This window comes from Saccoglossus kowalevskii, chromosome 16 (assembly GCF_978046115.1).
Source record: "Saccoglossus kowalevskii chromosome 16, keSacKowa6.1, whole genome shotgun sequence".
In the NCBI taxonomy this organism is placed as follows: domain Eukaryota; kingdom Metazoa; phylum Hemichordata; class Enteropneusta; family Harrimaniidae; genus Saccoglossus; species Saccoglossus kowalevskii.
This window is the reverse complement of record NC_140656.1, coordinates 396,656-418,238: the sequence shown is the minus strand read 5'-3', so window position 1 is coordinate 418,238 and position 21,583 is coordinate 396,656. Positions and strand designations below refer to the sequence as shown.

The 21,583-nt window shown below is 36.0% G+C and overlaps 2 protein-coding genes and 1 long non-coding RNA gene across 3 annotated transcripts in view; 1 reads left to right on the top strand and 2 right to left on the bottom strand.

The window, feature by feature from the left end:
- LOC102807493 (thioredoxin domain-containing protein 17-like) overlaps positions 1–13,481 on the bottom strand; it is a 66,182-nt gene extending 52,701 nt beyond the window's left edge. The window contains exon 1 of the mRNA XM_085491554.1: positions 13,151–13,481. Within this exon, the coding sequence (XP_085347680.1) occupies positions 13,151–13,298 (148 nt within the window). The 5' untranslated portion in view covers positions 13,299–13,481. The remainder of the gene's footprint in view (positions 1–13,150) is intronic.
- LOC144349545 (uncharacterized) overlaps positions 13,480–21,583 on the top strand; it is a 34,283-nt gene continuing 26,179 nt past the window's right edge. The window contains exon 1 of the long non-coding RNA XR_014926700.1: positions 13,480–13,515. This is a non-coding gene — a long non-coding RNA (uncharacterized LOC144349545). The remainder of the gene's footprint in view (positions 13,516–21,583) is intronic.
- LOC146733599 (thioredoxin domain-containing protein 17-like) overlaps positions 15,570–21,583 on the bottom strand; it is a 64,333-nt gene continuing 58,319 nt past the window's right edge. Inside the window, exons 2-4 of the mRNA XM_085491555.1 lie at positions 18,126–18,207; positions 17,910–17,991; positions 15,570–16,148 (exon numbers count right to left, since the gene is read on the bottom strand). Coding sequence (XP_085347681.1) covers positions 16,083–16,148; positions 17,910–17,991; positions 18,126–18,207 — 230 coding nt within the window. The 3' untranslated portion in view covers positions 15,570–16,082. The remainder of the gene's footprint in view (positions 16,149–17,909; positions 17,992–18,125; positions 18,208–21,583) is intronic.

Below are 21,583 nucleotides of genomic sequence, written 5' to 3'. Positions count from 1 at the left end.
ATTACTAGCATTAGTACCAAGCTATTAGCAATAACCACATTACTAGCATTAGTACCAAGCTGGTAGCAATAACCACATTACTAGCATTAGTACCAAGCTAGTAGCAATAACCACATTACTAGCATTAGTACCAAGCTAGTAGCAATAACCACATTACTACCAAGCTAGTAGCAATAAACACATTACTAGCATTAGTACCAAGCTAGTAGCAATAACCACATTACTAGCATTAGTACCAAGCTAGTAGCAATAACTACATTACTAGCATTAGTATCAAGCTAGTAGTAATAAGCACATTACCAGCATTGGTACCAAGCTAGTAGCAATAACCACGTTACTAGCATTAGTACCAAGCTGGTAGCAATAACCACATTACTAGAATTAGTACCAAGCTAGTAGCAATAACCACATTACTAGCAGTAGTACCAAGCTAGTAGCCATAACCACATTAGTACCAAGCTATTAGCAATAACCACATTACTAGCATTAGTACCAAGCTATTAGCAATAACCACATTACTAGCATTAGTACCAAGCTGGTAGCAATAACCACATTACTAGCATTAGTACCAAGCTAGTAGCAATAACCACATTACTAGCATTAGTACCAAGCTAGTAGCAATAACCACATTACTACCAAGCTAGTAGCAATAACCACATTACTAGCATTAGTACCAAGCTAGTAGCAATAACCACATTACTAGCATTAGTACCAAGCTAGTAGCAATAACTACATTACTAGCATTAGTATCAAGCTAGTAGTAATAAGCACATTACCAGCATTGGTACCAAGCTAGTAGCAATAACCACGTTACTAGCATTAGTACCAAGCTGGTAGCAATAACCACATTACTAGCATTAGTACCAAGCTAGTAGCAATAACCACATTACTACCAAGCTAGTAGCAATAACCACATTACTAGCATTAGTACCAAGCTAGCAGCAATAACCACATTACTAGCATTAGTACCAAGCTAGTAGCAATAACCACGTTACTAGCATTAGTACTAAGCTAGTAGTAATAACCACATTACTAGAATTGGTATCAAGCTAATAGCAATAAACACGTTACTGGCATTAATACCAAGCTGGTAGCAATAACCACATTACTAGCATTAGTACCAAGCTAGTAGCAATAACCACATTACTACCAAGCTAGTAGCAATAACCAAATTACTACCATTAGTACCAACCTAGTAGCAATAACCACATTACTACCAATTTATAAGCAATAACCACATTACTAGCATTAGTACCAAGCTAGTAGCAATAAACACGTTACTAGCATTAGTACCAAACTAGTAGCAATAACCACATTACTAGCATTAGTACCAAGCTAGCAGCAATAACCACATTACTACCAAGCTAGTAGCAATAACCACATTACTAGCATTAGTGCCAACCTAGTAGCAATAACCACATTACTAGCATTAGTACCAAGCTAGTAGCAATAACTACATTACTAGCATTAGTATCAAGCTAGTAGTAATAAGCACATTACCAGCATTGGTACCAAGCTAGTAGCAATAACCACGTTACTAGCATTAGTACCAAGCTGGTAGCAATAACCACATTACTAGCATTAGTACCAAGCTAGTAGCAATAACCACATTACTACCAAGCTAGTAGCAATAACCACATTACTAGCATTAGTACCAAGCTAGTAGCAATAACCACATTACTAGCATTAGTACCAAGCTAGTAGCAATAACCACGTTACTAGCATTAGTACTAAGCTAGTAGTAATAACCACATTACTAGAATTGGTATCAAGCTAGTAGCAATAACCACATTGCTAGCATTAATACCAAACTAGTAGCAATAACCATATTACTAGCATTAGTAACAAGTAAGTAGCAATAACCACGTTACTAGCATTAGTACTAAGTTGGTAGCAATAACCACATTACTACCAAGCTATTAGCAATAACCACATTACTAGCATTAGTACCAAGCTGGCAGCAATAACCACATTACTAGCATTACTACCAAGCTATTAGCAATAACCACATTACTAGCATTAGCACCAAGCTAGTAGCAATAACCACATTACTCCCAAGCTGGTAGCAATAACCACATTACTAGCATTAGTACCAAGCTGGTAGCAATAACCACATTACTACCAAGCTATTAGCAATAACCACATTACTAGCATTAGTACCAAGCTGGCAGCAATAACCACATTACTAGCATTACTACCAAGCTATTAGCAATAACCACATTACTAGCATTAGCACCAAGCTAGTAGCAATAACCACGTTACTAGCATTAGTACTAAGCAAGTAGCAATAACCACATTACTAGCATTAGTACCAAGCTAGTAGCAATAACCACATTACTACCAAGCTAGTAGCAATAACCATATTACTAGCATTAGTAACAAGTAAGTAGCAATAACCACATTACTAGCATTAGTACCAAGCTAGTAGCAATAACCACATTACTACCAAGCTATTAGCAATAACCACATTACTAGCATTAGTACCAAGCTGGCAGCAATAACCACATTACTAGCATTACTACCAAGCTATTAGCAATAACCACATTACTAGCATTAGTACCAAGCTGGTAGCAATAACCACATTACTCCCAAGCTGGTAGCAATAACCACATTACTAGCATTAGAACCAATCTAATGGCAATAACCACATTACTAGCATTAATACCAAACTAGTAGCAATAATCATATTACTAGCATTAGTAACAAGCTAGTAGCAATATCCACATTGCTAGCATTAATACCAAACTAGTAGCAATAACCATATTACTAGCATTAGTAACAAGTAAGTAGCAATAACCACGTTACTAGCATTAGTACTAAGTTGGTAGCAATAACCACATTACTACCAAGCTATTAGCAATAACCACATTACTAGCATTAGTACCAAGCTGGCAGCAATAACCACATTACTAGCATTACTACCAAGCTATTAGCAATAACCACATTACTAGCATTAGCACCAAGCTAGTAGCAATAACCACATTACTCCCAAGCTGGTAGCAATAACCACATTACTAGCATTAGTACCAAGCTGGTAGCAATAACCACATTACTCCCAAGCTGGTAGCAATAACCACATTACTAGCATTAGAACCAAGCTAATGGCAATAACCACATTACTAACAGTAGTACCAAACTAGTAGCAATAACTACTTTTCTAGCATTAGTGCCATGCTAGTAGCAATAACCACTTTACTAGCATTAGTACCAAGCTAGTAGCAATAACAACATTACTAGCATTAGTACCAAGCTAGTAGCAATAACCACTTTACTAGCATTAGTACTAAGCTGGTAGCAATAAGCACATTACTAGCATTAGTACCAAACTAGTAGCAATAACCATATTACTAGCATTAGTAACAAGCGAGTAGCAATAACCACATTACTAGCATTAGTACCAAACTAGTAGCAATAGCCATATTACTAGCATTAGAAACAAGCTAGTAGCAATAACAACATTACTAGCATAAGTACCAAGCTGGCAGCAATAACCACATTACTACCAAGCTATTAGCAATAACCACATTACTAGCATTAGTACCAAGCTGGTAACAATAACCACATTACTAGCATTAGTACCAAGCTGACAGCAATAACCACATTACTGCCAAGCTATTAGCAATAACCACATTACTAGCATTAGTACCAAGCTGGTAGCAATAACCACATTACTACCAAGCTGGTAGCAATAACCACATTACTAACATTAGAACCAAGCTAATGGCAATAACCACATTACTAACATTAGTACCAAACTAGTAGCAATAACCACGTTACTAGCATTAATACTAAGTTGGTAGCAATAACCACATTACTACCAAGCTATTAGCAATAACAACATTACTAGCATTAGTACCAACCTGGTTGCAATAACCACATTACTAGCATTAATACCAATCTAGTAGCAATAACCACATTACTAGCATTAGTACCAAGCTATTAGCAATAACCACATTACTAGCATTAGTACCAAGCTGGTAGCAATAACCACATTACTAGCATTAGTACCAAGCTAGTAGCAATAACCACATTACTAGCATTAGTACCAAGCTAGTAGCAATAACCACATTACTACCAAGCTAGTAGCAATAAACACATTACTAGCATTAGTACCAAGCTAGTAGCAATAACCACATTACTAGCATTAGTACCAAGCTAGTAGCAATAACTACATTACTAGCATTAGTATCAAGCTAGTAGTAATAAGCACATTACCAGCATTGGTACCAAGCTAGTAGCAATAACCACGTTACTAGCATTAGTACCAAGCTGGTAGCAATAACCACATTACTAGAATTAGTACCAAGCTAGTAGCAATAACCACATTACTAGCAGTAGTACCAAGCTAGTAGCCATAACCACATTAGTACCAAGCTATTAGCAATAACCACATTACTAGCATTAGTACCAAGCTATTAGCAATAACCACATTACTAGCATTAGTACCAAGCTGGTAGCAATAACCACATTACTAGCATTAGTACCAAGCTAGTAGCAATAACCACATTACTAGCATTAGTACCAAGCTAGTAGCAATAACCACATTACTACCAAGCTAGTAGCAATAACCACATTACTAGCATTAGTACCAAGCTAGTAGCAATAACCACATTACTAGCATTAGTACCAAGCTAGTAGCAATAACTACATTACTAGCATTAGTATCAAGCTAGTAGTAATAAGCACATTACCAGCATTGGTACCAAGCTAGTAGCAATAACCACGTTACTAGCATTAGTACCAAGCTGGTAGCAATAACCACATTACTAGCATTAGTACCAAGCTAGTAGCAATAACCACATTACTACCAAGCTAGTAGCAATAACCACATTACTAGCATTAGTACCAAGCTAGTAGCAATAACCACATTACTAGCATTAGTACCAAGCTAGTAGCAATAACCACGTTACTAGCATTAGTACTAAGCTAGTAGTAATAACCACATTACTAGAATTGGTATCAAGCTAATAGCAATAAACACGTTACTGGCATTAATACCAAGCTGGTAGCAATAACCACATTACTAGCATTAGTACCAAGCTAGTAGCAATAACCACATTACTACCAAGCTAGTAGCAATAACCAAATTACTACCATTAGTACCAACCTAGTAGCAATAACCACATTACTACCAATTTATAAGCAATAACCACATTACTAGCATTAGTACCAAGCTAGTAGCAATAAACACGTTACTAGCATTAGTACCAAACTAGTAGCAATAACCACATTACTAGCATTAGTACCAAGCTAGCAGCAATAACCACATTACTACCAAGCTAGTAGCAATAACCACATTACTAGCATTAGTGCCAACCTAGTAGCAATAACCACATTACTAGCATTAGTACCAAGCTAGTAGCAATAACTACATTACTAGCATTAGTATCAAGCTAGTAGTAATAAGCACATTACCAGCATTGGTACCAAGCTAGTAGCAATAACCACGTTACTAGCATTAGTACCAAGCTGGTAGCAATAACCACATTACTAGCATTAGTACCAAGCTAGTAGCAATAACCACATTACTACCAAGCTAGTAGCAATAACCACATTACTAGCATTAGTACCAAGCTAGTAGCAATAACCACATTACTAGCATTAGTACCAAGCTAGTAGCAATAACCACGTTACTAGCATTAGTACTAAGCTAGTAGTAATAACCACATTACTAGAATTGGTATCAAGCTAATAGCAATAAACACGTTACTGGCATTAATACCAAGCTGGTAGCAATAACCACATTACTAGCATTAGTACCAAGCTAGTAGCAATAACCAAATTACTACCATTAGTACCAACCTAGTAGCAATAACCACATTACTACCAATTTATAAGCAATAACCACATTACTAGCATTAGTACCAAGCTAGTAGCAATAAACACGTTACTAGCATTAGTACCAAACTAGTAGCAATAACCACATTACTAGCATTAGTACCAAGCTAGCAGCAATAACCACATTACTACCAAGCTAGTAGCAATAACCACATTACTAGCATTAGTGCCAACCTAGTAGCAATAACCACATTACTACCAAGCTAGTAGCAATAACCACATTACTAGCATTAGTACCAAACTGGTAGCAATAACCACATTACTAGCAAGCTATTAGGAATAACCACATTACTAGCATTAGTACCAAACTATTAGCAATAACCATATTACTAGCATTAGTAACAAGCGAGTAGCAATAACCACATTACTAGAATCAGTACCAAGCTAGTAGCAATAAACACGTTACTAGCATTAGTACCAAGCTAGTAGCAATAACCACATTACTAGCATTAGTACCAAGCTAGTAGCAATAACCACATTACTAGCATTAGTACCAAGCTAGTAGTAATAACCACATCACCAGCATTAGTACCAAGCTAGTAGTAATAATTACATTACTAGCATTAGTACCAAGCTAGTAGCAATAACCACATTACTAGCATTAGTATCAAGCTAGTAGTAATAATTACATTACTAGCATTAGTACCAAGCTAGTAGCAATAACTACGTTATGAGCATTAGTACCAAGCTGGCAGCAATAACCACATTACTAGCATTAGTACCAAGCTAGTAGCAATAAACACATTACTACCAAGCTATTAGCAATAACCACATTACTAGCATTAGTACCAAGCTGGTAGCAATAACCACATTACTACCAAGCTGGTAGCAATAACCACAATACTAGCATTAGTACCAATATTAGTACTAAGCTAGTAGCAATAACCACATCACTAACATTAGTACTAAGCTAGTAGCAATAACCACATCACTAACATTAGTACTAAGCAATAACCATATTACTAGATATTACTAGCACTGGTACCAAACTAGTAGCTTTAACCATATTACTAGGTATTACTGCACTGGTACCAAACTAGTAGCTTCAACCATATTACCAGATATTACTAGCACTGGTACTAACCTAGTAGCTTCAACCATATTACTAGATATTACTAGCACTGGTACCAAACTAGTAGCTTTAACCATATTACTAGATATTACTGCACTGGTACCAAACTAGTAGCTTCAACCATATTACTAGATATTACTAGCACTGGTACCAAACTAGTAGCTTTAACCATATTACTAGATATTACTGCACTGGTACTAACCTAGTAGCTTCAACCATATTACTAGATATTACTAGCACTGGTACTAACTTAGTAGCTTTAACCATATTACTATATATTACTAGCACTGGTACCAAACTAGTAGCTTTAACCATATTACTAGATATTACTGCACTGGTACCAAACTAGTAGCTTCAACCATATTACTAGATATTACTCGCACTGGTACCAAACTAGTAGCTTCAACCATATTACTAGATATTACTAGCACTGGTACCAAACTAGTAGCTTTAACCATATTACTAGATATTACTGCACTGGTACTAACCTAGTACCTTCAACCATATTACTAATTATTACTAGCACTGGTACTAACCTAGTAGCTTTAACCATATTACTAGATATTACTAGCACTGGTACTAACTTAGTAGCTTTAACCATATTACTAGATATTACTAGCACTGGTACCAAACTAGTAGCTTTAACCATATTACTAGATATTACTGCACTGGTACTAACCTAGTACCTTCAACCATATTATTAGATATTACTAGCACTGGTACTAACCTAGTAGCTTTAACCATATTACGAGATATTACTAGCACTGGTACCAAACTAGTAGCTTTAACCATATTACTAGATATTACTGCACTGGTACTAACCTAGTACCTTCAACCATATTACTAGATATTACTAGCACTGGTACTAACCTAGTAGCTTTAACCATATTACTAGATATTACTAGCACTGGTACCAAACTAGTAGCTTTAACCATATTACTGGATATTACTGCACTGGTACTAACCTAGTAGCTTTAACCATATTACGAGATATTACTAGCACTGGTACCAAACTAGTAGCTTTAACCATATTACTAGATATTACTGCACTGGTACTAACCTAGTACCTTCAACCATATTACTAGATATTACTAGCACTGGTACTAACCTAGTAGCTTTAACCATATTACTAGATATTACTAGCACTAGTACCAAACTAGTAGCTTTAACCATATTACTAGATATTACTGCACTGGTACTAACCTAGTACCTTCAACCATATTACTAGATATTACTAGCACTGGTACTAACCTAGTAGCTTTAACCATATTACGAGATATTACTAGCACTGGTACCAAACTAGTAGCTTTAACCATATTACTAGATATTACTGCACTGGTACTAACCTAGTACCTTCAACCATATTACTAGATATTACTAGCACTGGTACTAACCTAGTAGCTTTAACCATATTACTAGATATTACTAGCACTGGTACCAAACTAGTACCTTTAACCATATTACTAGATATTACTAGCACTGGTACCAAACTAGTAGCTTTAACCATATTACTGGATATTACTGCACTGGTACTAACCTAGTAGCTTTAACCATATTACGAGATATTACTAGCACTGGTACCAAACTAGTAGCTTTAACCATATTACTAGATATTACTGCACTGGTACTAACCTAGTACCTTCAACCATATTACTAGATATTACTAGCACTGGTACTAACCTAGTAGCTTTAACCATATTACTAGATATTACTAGCACTAGTACCAAACTAGTAGCTTTAACCATATTACTAGATATTACTGCACTGGTACTAACCTAGTACCTTCAACCATATTACTAGATATTACTAGCACTGGTACTAACCTAGTAGCTTTAACCATATTACGAGATATTACTAGCACTGGTACCAAACTAGTAGCTTTAACCATATTACTAGATATTACTGCTCTGGTATTAACCTAGTACCTTCAACCATATTACTAGATATTACTAGCACTGGTACTAACCTAGTAGCTTTAACCATATTACTATATATTACTAGCACTGGTACTAACCTAGTAGCATTAACCATATTACGAGATATTACTAGCACTGGTACCAAACTAGTAGCTTTAACCATATTACTAGATATTACTGCTCTGGTATTAACCTAGTACCTTCAACCATATTACTAGATATTACTAGCACTGGTACTAACCTAGTAGCTTTAACCATATTACTAGATATTACTAGCACTAGTACCAAACTATATATATAGGTGGAGATGTTGAATTGTTTGAGTTATGGAAATTGAGTTACGGATATATATGGTCTGCATTCACAAATTCAAGGTCATTTACACGTACAAGAAGAATATTCGAAAAATAAAAATACTTTACAGAATATTTAAATAAAATTACATATCTCGTTCCTAAGTTTCAATGCATGAAAGATGTGTGCAGCCAGTGGTTGTAAAATGTCAGAATTTTGAGAAGTAACAAAATCATCTATGTCACAAAAAGGGCAAATAAGTTTGTCTCTCTCAATTACACCACGATCTCTTTCAATGCTACTCTATGGGAATAAATTCCAACAGATTTTAAGTATTTTTCTAGCTGCAATGTAACCTTAAATTCCCGATATGTAACCAGTTTGTTTAAGGAACAAATATTAGTAAGCCACTCAAAATGTAGGCATATCCTAAAACGACATGAAAATACATTTACAAATATTGTCAACTTTCTGTGAATACCAAACATGTTCTAATTTACACAAAAAACAATAGTTTTAACCCAGGTAGGTTTCGCCCTCACCCCCGATTTATCGATGTTATACAACATGTTGTAGCATTTACGTGGGTATCTGTTAGTTGGCATATTGATGATTTTTGCCCAATATTTTATGCATCGTTTTGCGGTGTAAAAGAAAATAGACCATCTTCCACACTCGCCCAGTACACAATTGTTAGGTGACCGTGTGGAAACACCAAGGAAATATCTGCAAGCAAAATATTGAATACATCGAATCACAAAAACATCGAGTTATAGAAATGATCACGCCCACAACAACTTTGGTTAACTGTTATTTAAAGTTCGAGTTACTAAATGTGGACGTTCAACAAAAACCAAAATGTATATTGCCCGTAACTCGAAGTTCTGTTAACTGTCAATTGAACACCGACTTACAATTTGGGCATGGTTTCACACATATGGGCGTGGTCATTTCTGTAACTCGATGACATGTGACAGGTTCTTTTCTGGTTGTAGTAAACACAGCCACTTTTTTTTATTTATACATGTCTGATAGTCAAGTGTCGAGTTGTAACATCAACCCATCTTTGTTTAATATTCCCCTGACAATCCACACATTACCAAACTCATACGATAATATCCTATTTCCTTTTAAGAGTGATCCAAGCGTGTCTTCCCTGAGCTTTTAAATTATATAATTTTCGATTGTTTTTTGTATAATTCCTTAAACAATTTAAGTTTCAAAATTTCAGAACCATCATGTAGTGATGAACTGACTTTCGATAGAACGGATTTCGTTTTATGCTAACTTAACTTGCTAAGTCTTTAACAGCTGTAACTACACATTTTTAGTGAGATAAATAAACATATATATATATTTAATAAGATACAGCAACAATTTGTTTTCCACCATAAAACCAATCTAGCCAAGTGTTCACCCACAGTCCATCTATCCCCAATAGAGATACTGTACTGTCCTTTACAAAAGGTTATAACTTTTGTTAAATTTCCTTTATATGCCATTTTAAGAATACAACTTAGTTACTAAAAATAACCACATCGACTGCATAAAAGATTGCTTAACGATCACATTTATATTGTCACAGTTTTAGATAATTTGTTTACTAATATGTATTTTTCCAGGGTTTAATGTTCTAGCTCTCCCAGGAAAAATCCTGAAATGAGGACTCGGCATACAGTCTTGTCTTACTACACCCGATGATACTGATCCTCCACTCTGTGTTCAACATATGACCTAATGTTACTACACATTGCCTGTGTGTGGAGTAACACTGTAAGATAACATTATAAGCTTATACAAGTGATTATTATATCGAATGGCATTGAAAAATCAACGAACGAGTAGTACAGTTGCCTTCGTTTGAAATGATGGAATGCAGAGCCAATATACCGTCCATGGTCGTATAATCCGGACTGAAACAGATATTCCCTCCAACCATTTTATCAAATTCTCATTTAAGAGTGAGTTCAACATTGTATTCAAACATTTAAAATCGAGATCCCGCTATAGTTATTTACATCATTGTTGGTGTATGCAAGATTTGAACTGTGCGTACACTCAAATGCAATGTGCACGTGTGCACACTCGTTATTTTCTTTACGTGCGCGGATCGTGTTTATAAATCCTCGTCCATACCTCAATGTCTTAGCACATTTGTTTCAAATAATTGGATTAAAATAACGAAAACATATAATAATATTCAACATATAATAAAAAGATGTTACATATTGCTCATCTGACGTCACATACTATATATATAACGAACATGAACACAGCATCACATTCCGTGTAAGTAACGTAATACAAACTATGCGTTCCAAGTTCCCATTACCCTGACTTCAATCACACACAGAGTTCAATGACTTATTCAGTTGCCAGACAATCATCAATTCAAGTCAGAAATCACGCGATATTTTAGAATGCTATGGCAATTGAATTGATGACTGAATACGTGTCAAACAGTATGCTTACATTCATAACAGTCTAATATTGCATAAATAAAGGAAGAGGTTCAAAACACTATTATCACGTGAGGACACGGTTATCACGTGACTGTCAAGCTTTGAATTGTTGTCAGCTGGCCCGTAAGTCAGATATTTCCCGGAGTGTATCTTTCCTTACGTAACTTTACTTGTAGTTTGCAATGTATATGTAATTCACACACACGTCATCAAGTTACTCGTAGTTTGCAAAGCATGTTTAATTTACACACACGTCGTCACTTTACTCGTAGTTTACAATGTATGCGCAATTTACACACACGTCATCACTTTACTCGTAGTTTGCAAGGTATGCGCAATTCACACACACGTCATCAATTTACTCGTAGTTTGCAAGGCATGTTTAATTTACACACACGTCGTCACTTTACTCGTAGTTTACAATGTATGCGCAATTTACACACACGTCATCACTTTACTCGTAGTTTGCGATGTATGTTCAATTTACACACACGTCATCACTTTACTCGTAGTTTGCAAGGTACTAGTATGTGTAATTTACACACACGTCACCACTTTACTCGTAGTTTGTAATGTATGCGCAATTTACAAACACGTTTATCAATAACGTCCGAGGTACAAAGCAATACAACATTACGAACTTGACGCTACGGAAATAGCTTTTTATTTGATTTGATTTTCATTTGATAAGGAATAATTAAATATGCAAACCATCTATATAAATAAATACAAACAATGTAGAAAGAAAAAGATGGAAATTGTTTTTTTTACAATATTTCATTTTCGGATAGCGACTGGATTGTTCTGTCCCTTTCATTATGCAGTACGTCACCGTAATGCGCTTGCGCAGTTTTAAATAGCCCATGGAATGGGAATGAGATGCAGGTACGATCCTGCTACGTGTGATTATATTATACAATATACGACTGTATTTCGAAATTAATGCAAGATTTAGGATCGATGACAACGAGTCATTCAAAATCAGCCCGGTCTTATTAAATGGGACTCCTGCTTGGTGGGCACTGGCATGACGTAATGATGACGTGTTGTCAACATATGGCGCACCACCCCGTTGTCAATGCCACGATTATTGTGAATGATATTGAGTGCACATTTTTAAAATATGATATTAAGTGATTCAATATAGTTGCTAAATTGACACATATACTTATTTATCGGTTTCATTGCAATATATTGCTAGCTATTCAAACAGCCGACATTTCACAGTGACCCATTCAAAAGGTCATCGTATTGTCATGAGTGAAAATTTAACAGAGATTTCGCATTTTGTGGTGGACAGGTTCACTGTGGCACAAGCCTAGCGTGCATGTGAAAATGCAAATACCGAGTCATGCCGTCTGTTTTTCTCAGTTATTGTCTGTAATCTAAAGGTGATGCTATCGGCTATATACAGGTGGGGTTCAAAAGGGGTCATTCGTCTCGGGTTACTTAAAGGTATGGCACATAATAGCAAATATAGCAAACGTGTATTGAATACAACATTTTCGTAATGTAGGGAACACGCACAGTAATATTATTTAAATGTATTCAATAATAAAGTATCATACCGTCTTTGCAGTCTTCGCACCAGCTTTCACAGCTCTCACCCAAAGCTCCGGTGAAAAAGATGAACGTATTAGGATTGTTTTTATGTGACTCAATCGCTGAAACCAGATCTTCTTTACACTCCGTGAGCACCTGGTAAACGGTCGACATTTCCACTTTCTCCAATCGATTGTATTCTTTCAATAAAATAGTCGTATGACCCCGAATTGACAAAACAAATGGCAGGGTTTCAGTCGTAATCCATATACGGGATTTCAATCCGACCACACTCACAATTTAGTATTCACCGTATTTAAACATATACGGCGACCTCTCTACCTGTAGTGGCGCTCTAACGCACAGCACATCACGATTACTCAACACATAGGTATGCACCGGGGATTATATGTATCACATCTGCCTCGGAAATTGTGGTAATCATTTGAATTAGAATAGAATTATAGTCTAAAAACCTAAAATGTGAATATATTACAATTGTCACTATGTTTTGTAATGTTTGACGCCATTTCGGGCCACCGTCGCCCGTGACGGAGATACATCTGGGGCCGTACGAATGCATTACTTTTCACGGACTTTTAATGTTTGACGAGAACGGGCTAGTATTCTACTCGCGTTTCTCGGCGATCAGAGTTATGGTAGGAGACACGTACAGGCTAGTATTTCAGCCAACCTTTTAGCTATTTTGAATAACATATACACTACCGTCAATGTGAAAAACACCGTTGTCACCTTCCACGACCCGCCAACTGCCTAGTTTAGAATGGTCTTATACATTCGCGCCCTCTAGTGTCAATGTTATTTTCCGTCGTTCACCGTGGCGTTCAGTTAGCAAATACAAAAGCGTCGTTCAAGTTCAATTACCTGTGTTTCAATAGTGGTTAATTATTTTAATTATGATGGAGTAAATCTTTTATTTAACGACGACGACAGTATTCATGGTTGGAATACTCCCACTTCGGTGTTCAGTAGTTCAACTCTGGGACCACTCTTTAAATTTATGGTTGGGTGGCTTTATGGGGAGACTTCAGATTGGACGGCTCACACGGAGGAGGGGGGCACTGTTGTGGACTTCAAGATGAGTTCAGTCCGCCCACTGGCACTTTTTAAAACTTCAGTTTTGGGGCGACTCTTGGAGGGGGTACATTTTAGCTTTCATGTTAGGTACTCTGGGGTAGAGTTCAGTTTGGGCCGTTTCTACTGGAAGTCACTTTTTAAAGCTTCTTGTTATGAGTCCCCAGGGTGCTTTTTAGCCTTCTTGTTGGGAGTCCCTGGGGTACTTTTTAGCCTTCATGTGGGGAGTCGCTGGGGTACTTTTTAGCCTTCATGTCGGGAGTCCCAGGGGTGCTTTTTAGCCTTCATATTGGGAGTCCCCGGGGTGCTTTTTAGCCTTCATGTCGGGAGTCCCAGGGGTACTTTTTAGCCTTCATGTGGGGAGTCGCTGGGGTACTTTTTAGCCTTCATGTGGGGAGTCGCTGGGGTACTTTTTAGCATTCATGTCGGGAGTCCCAGGGGTGCTTTTTAGCCTTCATGTTGGGAGTCCCTGGGTTTTTTTTTAACCTTCATGTTGGGAGTCCCTGGAGGTACTTTTTAGCCTGCATGTTGGGAGTCCCTAGGGTGCTTTTTAGCCTTCTTGCTAAGAGTCCCTGGGGTTTTTGATCTTCATTTTGGGAGTCCCTGGAGGTACTTTTTAGCCTTCATGTTGAGAGTCCCTGGGGTGCTTTTTAGGCTTCATGCTGGGAGTCCCTGGGGTTCTTTTTAGCCCTCATGTTGGGAGTCCCTGGGGTGCTTTTTAGCCTTCATGTTGGGAGTCCCTGGGGTGCTTTTAAGCCTTCATGTTGGGGGTCCCTGGGGTTTTTAATCTTCATGTTGGGAGTCTCTGGAGTACTTTTTAACCTTCATGCTGGGAGTCCCTGGGTTTTTTTAGTTTATATGTTGGGAGTACCTCTTGTTTTTTAGCCTTCATGTTGGGGAAAATGGTGGGGGGGGGGGGTCAGTTACGGTGGCTACCCCTGGACCATTTTTTAGACTACAGATTGGGACATTTCTACTGGAAAGACTTCATGTTGGGATTTGGGGGGGGGTTACTGTTTATAGCCTTTATGTTGGGGCATTGGGGTACTTTCTGGTAATAAAATATATTTTTCAATTATCAGGGCTTTATGATATAAGTGACTTCTTAAAATATATTTGATGTCCAGAATATATCTATCCATTTGAAATTCTTCAGATATAACAGTTTGAAATCATCAAGTAAACAGTACAGGTACTGTAATAGACACGTTCTACATCACATACAACAGTTCTCTGTGTATTTATGTCAAAAGTGATTTCACCTGCAGTTACGTAAGCTAAATGTTCACATGCTGGTTAAAAAGGCTGTCTTAAAACATGTCATATTATACAAATAATGCTGCATTCACATGGAGCTAACAAAGCCAATAATGCAATATTTTATTGTCATGAAATCACCATGAACCAATCTCAAAATAACATATATTATCAAACATTGTCACCATGAAATGAACAAATCTGATGGTACTGAAGCCAATGTCAAAGCAACATTAATAGCACACCAGTTCATGTCATTGGAAACCAGCAGATACAAAATCAAATGCCATGTGTCAGTGCTGAAATTACATTTACAATCATCATTCACAAAATGTATAATATGCTACTAAAATTTTATGATTTTAACAGCATTCCCAGGTATAAACTTTTCTTAAAGTCCAAAGTGAAATGACATTGTGTTTGCCTTAAGGACCCGAGTGAAATAACACTGCGGTTCCAGTGAAATGTCATTGTCACTGCTACAATAATCATTGTGCTTGTTATCCTTTAGATTATATGACAAATTAGATGTATGCTGATGAGTACAGTTGGCATGGAAATACATAATTTTCTAAAATAAAATTAATTATAGGCAATTGTTTATTTCTATTCTTCAAAAAACATCTGTAGGAGATCTTCTTTCATCAACTGTTCTTCCACCAGTCGTTTTGGCTGACAGGAAAATATAATAAATATAAAATGAGCACATGTAAATAATAAAATGGAAAGTAACTAAATAATTGATAGATCACATCTATTATATATCAACTACTAATAGTGAAAACCTTGTATTTAGTGGTAGTTTCAAACTGTGCTTAAGAACGAAAAGAAAGTGCAGTCGGGTTTTTTTCTCTTGAGTTTGTATTGTATGATAGTCAAAAATATGAATAGAATAAATTTAAAGATTCCCATTTTTAAGCAAGTCATATGTTAACGTTCCGATAATATACATGTATTAAGTATGTTTTCTCATAGACTATCTTCTATATGGTCTATGGTTTTTATATCGGCACTATCTGTTGTACAGTCTACAGTCATTGAATATACCATTAATGGAAAACTATTATCAAAATTGGAACTAATTAAATTAAATATAAGTTTAGTGATGTGCAACAATAATATTAAGAATAATATATGTCATTTTCACAATTTCACTATATACACTCAGGTTTTTTTAAAAATTTTATGGTGATCAAGGATTTGTTTACCTTTTTTTAGTAACCTAATGGCATGAACCAAATAATCAGACATAGAGACATACAATTAGACTTGTCTCTTGTTTATTTTTCTCACATTTGTGATTGCACAAAAACAAGCTTTCACCAAGAACTGAGGAATGCATTTGCATTTTATGTGGGTCAAATAACAGTAGAAGACTGTTCAAAGCACGGTTTATAAAGACAAATCAAATTTCAATTTTGATGAGTTAACACTAATTGGTGGAATATTAATGAACATGTCTATCATTGCATCACACACTGAAGCCAGAGCACTGACAATCATCCCTCGTGTCACAAGAGGGTCACAAGTCGCGGTAACACAAGTTTCGCCATTTACATACTTAACAGGGAAAAAACACCAAAAAATAAACAAGCAATCAAAAAAACAAGTGACCAAAGTCCACCAAATAACCCAAAAAGTTTACAAAGAGCTTTCATGTGCTGAGGGTAGTGGAGAAGGAATTATTAATACTATCCTTTAAAACAAGATGCTTGTTCTGCTTTGATGCACATTGTGAAAGAAATCTGACCCACAGTATGGAAGTTCATAAGGTACTAACAGAAATATTAAAACAATAGAAACAGATTTCATCGTACATCTGTAGTTTGCAAGAACACAAATAGACAAAAATCAGAGAGATGTCCAATTTATGCAAATTATCATGTACAGTTTCAACCTTAATATAAGAATGTCTGTGAATAGCGCAAGCTCACTTATGTATCACATTTCATTGAAATCTAATGGTTATTGAAATATCAGAAAATTGTCTGATTTATGCAAATTAAATAAGTATTCAATATGCACAGATTTCAACCTGAACTAATCAGGTTTGTGAAATGTGGTTCTTAAAGTATTCAAGGAACAGCTACATAAATAGAGATAACAATACAAACACATATATAAAGTCATTAATATGCAGATTTCAAACTTGTAAATTAAACCTACTATTGACAGACACAACTACATGTATCTATAAACTGTTAGATGGCAAATACATTTAAACCTTTTCCAACTACATGTAGTAAACAAATGACAAAATCATATCCCATAAATATTCATGACTGTATGACACAATAATAAAGTATGTTACAAATTTATATCCTGGTCAGAGTGCAAGAGATAATTTTCCCCACCGTTTATATCAAATTAGCGTAGAAGTGAAATTCACAATAATATCAATTCAATAATTATAAATTTGATATTGTAACTTACTGTGCCTATTTGCAGCAATGTTGGTACACCAGTTACTTTGAATTGAGGATGTTTTCTGAAATCATTGCTTTGATCTTTCCAACTGGAAATACAATACACACAAACAAAACATATCAAATATGTATTTTTACAGAAATATGAATAACTAGTCTGAACAGAATATATAAGGGCATACCATTTTAGTCCCAAACCATTATAGCTAAAAATAGTACTTACAAATCTCTGTTACCTACTCCACAGTATATAACAGTTGATCCTTCTGGTGCCAGTGAAAGAGCTTTCTCTACAACTGGGGCAGCTGTAATGACAGAAAATCAAATTTAAAACGTTTTATATTTACCAGTTACTGTGCACTGTAACCATATTAATAATACAGTATTTTACCAGTTACTGTGCACCACAACCATATCAATGATATAGTATTTTACCAGTTACTGTGCACTACAACCATATCAATTATACAGTATTTTACCAGTTACTGTGCACTGTAACCATATTAATAATACAGTATTTTACCAGTTACTATGCACTGCAACCATATCAAGAATACAGTATTTTACCAGTTACTGTGCACTACAACCATATCAATTATACAGTATTTTACCAGTTACTGTGCACTGTAACCATATTAATAATACAGTATTTTACCAGTTACTGTGCACTGCAACCATATCAAGAATACAGTATTTTACCAGTTACTGTGCACTGCAACCATATCAATTATACAGTATTTTACCAGTTACTGTGCACTGTAACCATATTAATAATACAGTATTTTACCAGTTACTGTGCACTGCAACCATATCAATTATACAGTATTTTACCAGTTACTGTGCACTGTAACCATATTAATAATACAGTATTTTACCAGTTACTATGCACTGCAACCATATCAAGAATACAGTATTTTACCAGTTACTGTGCACTACAACCATATCAATTATACAGTATTTTACCAGTTACTGTGCACTGTAACCATATTAATAATACAGTATTTTACCAGTTACTATGCACTGCAACCATATCAAGAATACAGTATTTTACCAGTTACTGTGCACTACAACCATATCAATTATACAGTATTTTACCAGTTACTGTGCACTGTAACCATATTAATAATACAGTATTTTACCAGTTACTGTGCACTGCAACCATATCAAGAATACAGTATTTTACCAGTTACTGTGCACTGCAACCATATCAATTATACAGTATTTTACCAGTTACTGTGCACTGTAACCATATTAATAATACAGTATTTTACCAGTTACTGTGCACTGCAACCATATCAATTATACAGTATTTTACCAGTTACTGTGCACTGTAACCATATTAATAATACAGTATTTTACCAGTTACTATGCACTGCAACCATATCAAGAATACAGTATTTTACCAGTTACTGTGCACTACAACCATATCAATTATACAGTATTTTACCAGTTACTGTGCACTGTAACCATATTAATAATACAGTATTTTACCAGTTACTGTGCACTGCAACCATATCAAGAATACAGTATTTTACCAGTTACTGTGCACTGCAACCATATCAATTATACAGTATTTTACCAGTTACTGTGCACTGTAACCATATTAATAATACAGTATTTTACCAGTTACTGTGCACTGCAACCATATCAAGAATACAGTATTTTACCAGTTACTGTGCACTGTAACCATATTAATTATACATTATTTTACCAGTTACTGTGCACTATAACCATATTGGTAATACATTATTTTACCAGTTACTGTGCACTGTAACCATATCAATAATACAGTATTTTGCCAGTTACTGTGCAAAAAAAATATCCTATTTATTTAACCAAATTAACATCTTAATTACACCAAAAAATGGAATTCAATGATGATTAAAATCGCATGAAATCCAAAATATTACTATAAACTAGTATGTTGACCAAAGTTTGTATATCAGTTGACTACTTAGAGTAAGTTAATGTGTCATCAATGCAGTTCAATAATTAAGCTTCTGTGGTGGCAAGATAATAATGTAAAATATTGGTTTCTTAAATTGTTGATAATTAAAAAGTTTTGCATAATTCCAGAAGACGTACCTACACTTTATGCAATTTTTTCTTTTCATGACGTGGCAGTTTCTGCGCTCATGAATATTCATTAATTTGTGGGTCAATACATTCTAAAAGAGGTGATGTATTATTTTGAGGGGCAAGAGTTAAAAGGGGGAATTAGCAATCCTTAATACAAAAGAAAGGACCAATTTGGAGAGCAGCAACGATCCTTGTGTATGTTGGTGTACATGTGACTTGCAGCTGTTAACCCTATTCCTATTTTGAGGACTGAAGACCAGAGGATTCAAAACTGCAAGCTCTCATATTGCCGACAGTGTACAAATCCAATGAACCATGTGGGTAGTAACACAAATAAATAATTTGTTGTAATACTTAGCTTTATTGCAAGTTAGTGTTTGTTTCCTGATCACTATGTAGACAACTGACCCACAAGACCACAATGGACTGACTTGTCTTTACATTTGATGAGACTATCTAGTGTGTATATATAAAGATATACTACATATTTCCCTTATTGAGTCACAATTGTCAATAATATTGCCAATTTGGTGTTTTTCTCCTTGTGTAAACTATAAGTATGTGATAACCCATTAGTATACACCATGAGTCTCAGCCAATTTGGTGTTTGCCATTTGTGTTGACCATACCTGACCCGACCCTAACCCTAATACCAAGACACGTTCCTGTTAATAATTGTAGCTCAATAATGATACTCTTTTGTGCACTGTCTACTGGTAAGTTGTCAAATGATTAAACAAGTCCTGTTTAATTAATTTCCACCATTACAAGTTGTTAAATTCTGAAAATAAATGTGTGGACGAATATTTGGGACTTATTTTGATGTAATCAACTTCTGCAGAGAGTTCTCCGAACCCGCCTATTCACATAGTTCATACCCACCATAGACTCCGGTCAATCAAAATGACTATTTTGAACTGTAGGCAATAATCAGCAATTCTGCCAATGACTGAGAGATAGAATCTAAGTCAGGGTAAGCAACATGACCCCAAGATTCTTTTCCCTTATTCACTCTGGTTCCTTTCTCTCTGCATCAAGGACTTGGTCCAACGCTATGGAAAGAGTGGGGCTGTTGGGGGGGGGGGGGGGTCTATGGTGGGTATGAAGTATGTGAATAGGCAGGTTCAGAAAACCCTCTGCCTAAATTCACTACGTTCAATTACCCATCATAGACTCTGGTCAGTCAAAATGACTATTCATATGCTGATAGGTGGTGGGTTTTCCGAGCAAACAGAAAATGATGAAAGTCTTTTCCCAGTCCGGGATGAAACACTCTACAACAATCACTCATCACCTAGTTAAGACCCAAAAGAGGGTGGTGTCTTACCTTGCCTGTGCTGTCCCCGGAGCAAGAAGCAAAAAATGCTGCTACGGAGACCCAAAGCTAGACTCAAAACCCTAATTTAGGGGGTAGTATGCTTTCGAAGTAAAGACCAAAGCAGTTCTGCATGAGGGCATAGGTCAAAAAAGCGAGACCTGGGAGCTTCCAGAGAGTGCTGATGGTAGAAAAATCTGTCTGCAAAAATGCTGAGACTGACTTATCGCCTATGCGCAGGGACCCTTGTGGTCGTTCGGGCTGGGTCAGCAATCAAAGTCTGACCC